Source organism: Phoenix dactylifera, chromosome 4 (assembly GCF_009389715.1).
Source record: "Phoenix dactylifera cultivar Barhee BC4 chromosome 4, palm_55x_up_171113_PBpolish2nd_filt_p, whole genome shotgun sequence".
NCBI classification, from domain to species: domain Eukaryota; kingdom Viridiplantae; phylum Streptophyta; class Magnoliopsida; order Arecales; family Arecaceae; genus Phoenix; species Phoenix dactylifera.
The window spans coordinates 15,926,948-15,935,772 of NC_052395.1; the positions used below are offsets into that span (position 1 = coordinate 15,926,948).

General features: G+C 44.9%; 1 protein-coding gene across 1 annotated transcript; it reads left to right on the plus strand.

The window, feature by feature from the left end:
• LOC120103927 (small ubiquitin-related modifier-like) lies at window positions 1–4,414 on the plus strand (the record flags this gene model as incomplete). The annotated part of the gene is given in 3 exon segments (XM_039126219.1): window positions 1–130; window positions 133–209; window positions 4,018–4,414. Coding segments are annotated over 3 exon segments (423 nt in total), but the record flags the coding sequence as incomplete, so codon positions are not given.
• Window positions 4,415–8,825: the final 4,411 nt, after the last annotated feature.

The window sequence follows — 8,825 nt, forward strand, 5'->3', positions numbered from 1 at the left end:
AGACTACAGAAGCAGGAGTTGGTATCATTAGCTCAATCGGCTCGGGATGTGTTGAGAGCAGTAGTGGAGTCTGCCAGAAGTGAACTTAGTAGTTCTGGGAATGATGCAGAAGCCAAAGGGAATCAGTCATCAAACCACAAGTTGAAAGAAAGAAAATTGTTATATCTATTCAGGGAAATGATGGACAAAAGCAGTTCTGTGTTTATTCGGTACTACTTTCAACATGGTTCTATGTTAATTTTAGTTCTACATTTCTATCTAGTGTTTGTATGTTTTAAGGGCACATTTTATATTATTGAGCTATGTTGAATTGTTAATACAGGAGCCAAAATTTTAGCACATATGCATTGGATTTGTTTACAGTTTCTTGAGGAAAGAAAGGGGCTCATGCTATTAGAATAATATCTAATGGCTCATCATGTTTGTAGTCTCATTGAACTCAGATTGTCGAATACTAGTATATAAATGTTCTGTACTCCTTGGGCAGCTACAACAGAACTTTTTTCCCCATCTCCATTTGTGCTTTAATGTCATAATTAACTGCCAGAGTAAAGACGTTGGACCGATAGGAGGGTGTGCTTGTCTATGATAATGGACCTTGAGTGCCACTATTTGTAGATTTTGATTGAATTAACTATGGTGTTCAATGTCAGAAGTCATGAGTGATTTTGTGGATTAAAGATTAGGGAAGCTTTCTTGGTTTGCCCTATGGTTTAGAAAATGGGATTTGGTAGATTACTCTAGAAGCTTTAGGGCTTTTAGAAGGTTCCTTGAGGTCGATCCAGTGAGAATTTTGAGTAACAGTGAAAGTTTCTGCAAACCTTATATTAGAGTGGTACTTTAATATATTTAATGTGTAATGAGGGTTCAACACTACAGAAAAAGGATATGTAGAATTCTTATAGAATCAGAAGTAAAAGAGTTGGGTCGAAAATTCAGTCAGACTCTACATATACTGAATGAGAAAAGCATTAGGCAATAGTGATGAAGTGAAAAGAAAACAGAGAAGGAAGAAGGAAAAGAGTTACTAGGGAGAAGAGTGAATAGCTCAACTTCTCCACTTCTTTGTTTTGTTTGATCAAACTACAATGTGTTGTCACTGTCAGTTCCATATGCGGACTATTTATGTTTTGTCCTCATTCTATACCTTGTTTCCCCTCTGATTCATCTGGGTTACATCTGTATATGTTTTAACACTCAATATCATGAATTATGACCTGGTGATGCTGCACAATTAGGACATTAAACCATTCTATGTATCATTATTATTTCTAGCATTGGCTACAAAATTAGATGCAGGGTATAGAAACAATTGTAAACCAATGACTTACGACCATGCAGGACTTCCTTCTTGGTTGGCGGTCCTAAAATTAATGTCACAATGTAAATCCATGTCCCTGGAATTAGGGCTGTTAACGAGCCGAGCCGAGCCCGAGCCTGGGAAAGCTCGGCTCGGCTCGTTTCACAGTAGCTCGGGCTCGGGCTCGGGCTCGGGCTCGGTAACGAGCTCTGTATTGGGCTCGGGCTCGGGCTCGCTTGGTAAAGCAAAGGCTCGGGCTCGAGCTCGTAAAGCTCGTTTCAATTACGAGCTCCTGAACGAGCCCGAGCTCGGGCTCGAGCTCGTAAAGCTCGTTTCAATTACGAGCTCCTGAACGAGCCCGAGCTCGGGCTCGGTACGAGCTCGGTGGCCTTCATCTCGCGGGTCCCCCATGAGCCGCGCGTCCAGTGGAACGCCAACTCCTCCGCCTGCGGCTGGGTCGACGTCACCTGCGACGCCGGCAACACGTCGGTGGTGGCGCTCCGCCTCCCAGGCGTCGGCCTGGTGGGCCCCATCCCTGCCGGCACCCTCGGACGCCTCACCTCCCTTCGCGTCCTCTCCCTCCGCGCCAACCGCCTCTCCGGCCCCATCCCCGACGATCTCGGCAATCTCACCCTCCTTCGGAGCCTCTACCTTCAGGACAACCAGTTCTCCGGCGGGATCCCGGCGGCCGCGTCTAGGCTGGACCGCCTCGGCCGCCTGGACCTCTCCGGCAACAACCTTACCGGCGAGATCCCCTTTTCCATCAACAACCTCACACACCTCACCGGCCTCTTCCTCGAGCGCAATCGCCTGTCCGGGAGCCTGCCCAGCATCAGCATCGACTCCCTCGTCGACTTCAACGTGTCTAACAACAACCTCAACGGATCCATCCCCCCGACCCTCGATCGTTTCCCGGAGTCCTCCTTCGCTGGAAACCTAAACCTCTGCGGCGCTCCGCTCCCGCCGTGCACTCCGTTCTTCCCCTCCCCCGCTCCATCTCCCGCAGGAAACCCGGCAGGGGGATCGAAATCGGGGGAGGGCTGGGACTTGGGAGTTGGGAGTCGACTGTCGAGTGGGACTTGGGAGAGGCGGCCGAGACTCGAGAGGGAGACAGGGTCACAGGAGGAGTCGAGGAGACTAGGGCATGCATGAGCTGATGAGTGATGAGTGGTGGTGATCACGATCTGGGTCGATGGACGGTGGGGGCTGGTCCGGCTGGAGAGTGGGCTGGCCGGGTGGGCCCATAGCCATGGGAGACCAATCAATCAGCATTCAGCAAATAGCCAAAGGCCCAAGCTCGTTTGGGCTCGTGAGCTGCTCGGGCTCGAGCTCGGGCTCGAGCTCGGATGTAAACGAGCCTCATATTAGGCTCGGGCTCGGGCTCGTTTGACTAACGAGCCGAGCCCGAGCCGGGCTTTTACCGAGCCGAGCCCGAGCCGAGCCCGAGCAGCTCGGCTCGTTAACAGCCCTACCTGGAATCAGTAATTTCTATGTGTATAAAATTTGAGGTTGCCTTATATTACTATTACTATCCCTTTTTATATTGAACTTGATGTTGTTCACCAAACTTTTCGATCATTTTCCTAATTATATTGTTAAAATCATGGTTTGCCATACTAAATAGTGTATAGATTTATTAGTAAAAAACCTTCACCCAATTTTGAATTGTCGAAACAAGAACTTTATGTCAGAGTAGAAGCCCCAAAAGGAGAACTAGGAATTTATTTGATAGGGGATAATAGCATTTTCCCCTGGAGATGGAGAATTCGTCCATTGCCCCATACTGGTAGCAAATGGATACTCGGTTTGAAGGGCATATCAAGCATTAATACCATGAACCGACCCATACCGACATTGTACCAGAATGGTACTAGTATGGGTAATGAACCGGTACTGCTAACCATGTCAAATGACTAACAATTGAACTGCTGACCTCACACCATAGTGCATTTCCTTAAATTTCTTAAGTCAGATGTTGGTAACAAAACCTATACCACTAACCATGTCGAATGACTAATGATTGAACTGCTGACCTCACATCATAGTGCATTTCCTTAAATTTAAGTAAAATGCTTTTTGTGCTTGAGGAATTCATGCATCTTCCTACAAAGTTTCTTCATAGCTGATATTTCATGCTCCTTCTTATTATAAAATTCTCGTACCTTGATAATTATCTGATATTTCAGTCATAACTTCTAACTCATTGTGTGTGTTCTTATGTGCGTGGGCGGGGTGTGGTTGGGCTCTTTGTATGTGGATGGGGTGAAATTGGGCTTCGATACTGTTTCATGTGTCTCATGCCTCTTTTCATCAAGCAAATCTGCACTTATTTCTGAAAATACTTGTGGAGAGCTAAGTTACACAGCATACTATTGGCCAAACACTTTTGGCAAATCTTCAATCCCGCCAATGGGCATTCTGCCTGTGAAGGGCCTGCCACCGCATGTCGCCTTTTATCCCAAACAGGGATTACTTTGATTCTGATTGTAATTGCCACGGATTGGTGAAATTGTATATTTATGTCAATTGCTTCTTGCTGAATTGTTAAGATTGTGTGTTACTTTCTCGTCAGACTTGGTACTTTGTTTTCCCTATCTTCATGTTAAGATGTATCGCCTTTGATCTTCATGCTCTGGAGCTTCAATCGTTTGTTCAGTGACTTGATGTTTTTCTAAAGCTGATAACCTTTATGGTAATTAAATTCTTGTTTATCGTAGGATGACAAGTTTGAGAAGCTCTTTAAAACGTACACTGAGAAGGGTCAGCTCAAGCTTGAAAACTTGGTCTTTTGTTTTGATGGAGATAAATTAAGCCCAAATGAAACACCAGAAGGCCTTGGCTTGGAGAATGATGATATACCCGAAGTTCATGTAAAGTCATGTTCGAGTTTTAAGATCATAAGTTTGTCTTACTTCCCTATTCTGCAATGTTGAAGTCATGCTAACATAGAAAATATTTGGAATCACAGTCCGCCTGATTCTAGTGTTAAATTTTGGGGGGTTTTATTATTTTCTTTTGTTTTTGGATATAATGTCTTCTGTATATGAATGAAGCTGATAGGAAAAAAAAAATGGATGGTATTTGTTGAAATGGCAGTTATTATTTGTGGCCCCACAAGGAAGTATATCAGTTTCTCTTCTTCTTTTTTTTTATGATGATGGTGATCTTCTCGACATTGCAGTAACATATTCATATTTCTTGTTCTTTATTTTTTTGTCCCTTGTTTTAGATTTACTTGTGACTGTTCTGGAGTAAGCCATTTGTGATTTTTTTTTTTTTTGAAAAAGAAAAGACATGTTGGTGTATGCTTAGCCCATCACACGGCTAATTCCAGATTCAAGTTTTCCTCCAAATGCAAGTAAGATTTCCTCAGCTGTTGTGCCTGAGCATCGTAGATCATCATCCATCACCGTATAAAAGAGACTTTTTAACACGATACCCCCATGGTTCCACATTACAACTCCGAGAAGTGCATGCGTGATTGAATAAAAGTTAATCACTTGAACATGGGAGGAACTGGTTGCTGGTTTGATCCAACTGGGCAAGCAGGGTATAATTTAAGATGGAGATTCTGTTCAACATATCGAAATTTTCAGTTCACAAGGCAGTGATTGACGTGGTTCTGCACAACATGCTCTGGTGCGAGTAAAGTGTAGCCTAGCATTGATCAGGTGAAGTAAGGTCTGGCCGCATCCAGGGTGTGAGTTGCCGTTGTACCAAAAAAAAAAAATGAAGAAGAAGAGGAGGTAAGGTCAAAACATATGGTGTACATGCAAAAAATACTTAGAGAACACTTTGATAAATATAATCACAAGTAAGGTCATCGCCTACGGCCAACCAAGTTTGGTTCGCCAAAGGAAACTATACCACACACCTAGCTGAGAGAATCTATTCTATTTCGATACCAGGATGTGCGGAGCCAAATATCAGGATGTGGGGTACCTCATGTCAGGCCAGTGTTAGATTGGGTGATCTCTCCCGTGTTATCTAGTTGGAGCATGAGCCGGGGCCGGATTGTACTTGGATCTAGAGGTCTGGGCTCCACCCCAAGGCAGCCCTCTTTTTATGGAAGGTGATTTGGGTTTGCCTTCCGACGAGAGCAGTGCTGAGCAGGCGTGGCTGGGGGCTCCCCACAGAGCGAGGGACATGTGGAGCTAAGGAGTCGATGGATCATGTGCTTTTCCAGTGCACGTGGGCGAGGTCGACACAGCAATGGTCAGGAATCCCACAGGAGGCTTGGAGTGCGAGGATACAGTTTCTACAGGTGATGAGATAGTGGTTAGCCAGTTTGCGGACTTGTCAGGAGGCTATTAGAGCGACTTGCACGGCACATCAGATCTAGCTAGTAAGGAACGCTCGTATCTTCGGCGAGCGCAGGGTGTCACCGAGGTTTGTTACGGAGTTTGCTTGGGCACAGGCCATGGAGATTAGGTCCACCCACCTTTTGGATAGACCTTTGTTAGCTTGAGACACCTGGGGTTTCCTCTCTGCTTCGGCAACTCCTCAGACGGTGTTTTTCACTTGAGAGCCCCCACCCCCGAGCTTCCTCAAGGTCAACTTTGATGGGTCGGTGCTGGATGGTGGTACGCGGGGCGGTGCAAGTTTTGTGATACAGGATCCATACTCCAGGGTGGTGGCGGCGGGTGGCTGCCAGTTGTTTGACGCGTCGGTTTCAGGGGCAGAGTTGCGAACAGCCTGGGCGGGCCTTCGACATGTGCGGGTGGTGCTGTAGGCCAGTTCGATTATTCTGGAAGGCGACTCGGCCACAGTCATCGGATGGATTCGGAGGGGGTCGAGGGGTGAGAGCACAGACCAACACTTGGTCCGAGACATAGAGATGATAATGAGAGATGGGAGGGCCTTCCAGGCCAAACATATATTCAGGAAAGCCAACGAGGTGGCTGACTGGGTGGCCTACTACTCAGGGTATACCCTTTGGTCTGGCGAGGGAGAGTTGTTATTGGCCCTCCGCGAGCTGTTGTATTTTGACTTTATTGGATATATTTGTATACGTACTGTATGAAGCATCCGTCTTAATCATTAAAAAAAAAAAAAAAAAAAAGGAAGAAAGAAAGAAGGAAGGAGGAAACTATACCACTTATTTTTGTTGTTGAGTTTTAATGCACTTTCTTTGCTGATACTATGCACCTTTTCTCTTTCAGGCAGGTGCTTGGATAGAAAAATTGGAGAACCATAGATGAGCGCAACAACTGATGCAAACGTCAGCTCATACAAGTGACGAAGTGTGTTGCGTGCATCGCCAATGGTCGATCAAAAATATAGGCGAAGCCATCATCGCCAAGTGTGGTTAAAAATTATGGTAGGCTTATAAATATGGTCATTGTGATTAAACATGTAGGCTTTTATAATTTGGTCTCTTTCAATCTCACCCTTTTGAAAACGATTTCAAATTTTTCCTACAGATTCCACCTCCAAAATCCACGTATTGCTGCTCGGAATTGTACGAAGTCTACGTCTACCGATGTTGAAGACCTACGTCAACTGTATGCAGTCCATCGCTCTCGCCTTCCGTTATTGTTTTATGATCCCATAACTAAACTGATTGGAATTGGTAAACAACGCACCTAAAGTTCGCTTAGGCGTCGCACGGACGACCCATAACCTACAAGGCGGCGTTCCTCGCCCTTCTCCCTGACTACATCCTCCGTTTAAATTTGAACGCGAAACAGTCTCCTCCGCCAATCATTAGCCAATGCTCAACCCAGTACACATCGGACCCACAACTTTTACCCTTCTTTCGCTTTGTTGTAGAGTTGAAGCACAAAGCTGGTTCGATGGAAGTGGTACGAGAGAGATGGGCCCGAGTTGGTTAAAGATTTGACGAGGAAGCAAACATGATAGCCCCATCCTTTTCTATTCCTCTTTATAAGATGGCTAAATAGCTTTGGAACACAATGGTAGCTCGGAGGTCAGAGCCTTCCAAGCAAAGCAAACATAATCATAAGGTGCCCCCACCCCCTAACCGCTGTCCTGACCAGCCCAAACCCTCCCAATGTGGCCCCACCATAACCTTCTCCTGTCCCCTACCATGATATCTACGGTGTATGGGGGTGATTGGCCCCTCCTAGGTTTTGGTCACAATGAGTACCTCAACTGTCGACTATCCCATATATCCTACTCATTCCTACAAATCAAGAATTTAGTACCATAGTTTTTCAAAAAAAAAGGGCCCTCACTTACTCATTGTGGCTCTTGCATGCAATCAGTGCTGGTGTAATTTAGATATTCCATGCAAATGGATCACTTTACGAGATGACGCTTCTTCTCGCTGGTGCAACAAGCTGCGGTTTGGATGACTCATGGGAACAATATCAAGTTATATGTGCAAAAGACCATTCCAGTTTTTTAACACACATGCGACTGCTTGATCACAACCTATAACCAATTTTAAGATGAATATGCGTGATCATCTTTGTTCACATTCCATCATGCATGATTATGTAAGATCACAATGGTCTTTCACACGAAAGATCTAAGTCAATTCTTTGAGGGAGTTCTTCGAGCTACAGTGATGGTTTTAGACTTTTAGTTTGTACAACCATATTTTAGAATTATAAATATTGCATGATAGAGATAAAATAGCATTCGAGAGGCATTTCTAAATTAATTATTCTTCTTTTCCTATGGTAACAGTTACAATTGTAGCAATGCCATCGGCCATCACTTGTGACCGATTAATCCTTTGATGTTTTGAATTAAAATGAATATCCCTGGCTGTTACTGTAGGAAGTAACAGTGATAAAATCGTTGCCCAAATATTGTAATATCATATTTTTGATAAATAAACTCGTGTACTTACTTTATCTTGTAAGCCTCCAATCATTTGGACCGTATCTTTGGTAGAAAAAATGATTATTTTTTTTCAAAATATAAACCGTTGGATCATATTTTGTACATATTTCAAAGCAGTCCGAACTCTCTCCTAACCTTTTCTTTCATCTCCCTGCATCGCGAGAAAAAAAAATAAAAAATCATTTCTTTGCGCGAAAGGTACAACCCGAACCCGCCTCCGAAATGCTATACCAGCCGTTCTAGCGTGGTGACCGAAGTGATTTACTATTTACAGCCAGGAAAAGCTGCGGCAGAAGCTGACAGGATCCGATTCGTTCCGCTGCGGACGTGACTTCAGTTATCATTCGCCCATTTTTTTTCCTCTTCCGGCCGTAAAATTCGAAAACATATTCTTTATCGCAATAAAGATCTAAAACAAGTACAACGCTAATAATTTCTGATAAAGGGCACGCGATCGGATGGTAGGGCCTCTCTCAATCCCACCCGTCCATTTCTATAAACGGGTTGCAGGACCCGCCATCACCCGGCAGTGCGCCCAACTCTTTGAACGGTTCGGATCGAAACGCTCCCGTGGAAGACCCGCGAGAGCCTTGAAATTACTAAAATGCCCGGACAGCCGCTCCACTATTGCACGCCATCTTCGAGGGCATTGTCGTAATCGTCTCCGGAATTCTGTTACGCCACGTCAGCACACGGTGATTCCGTCCCATGT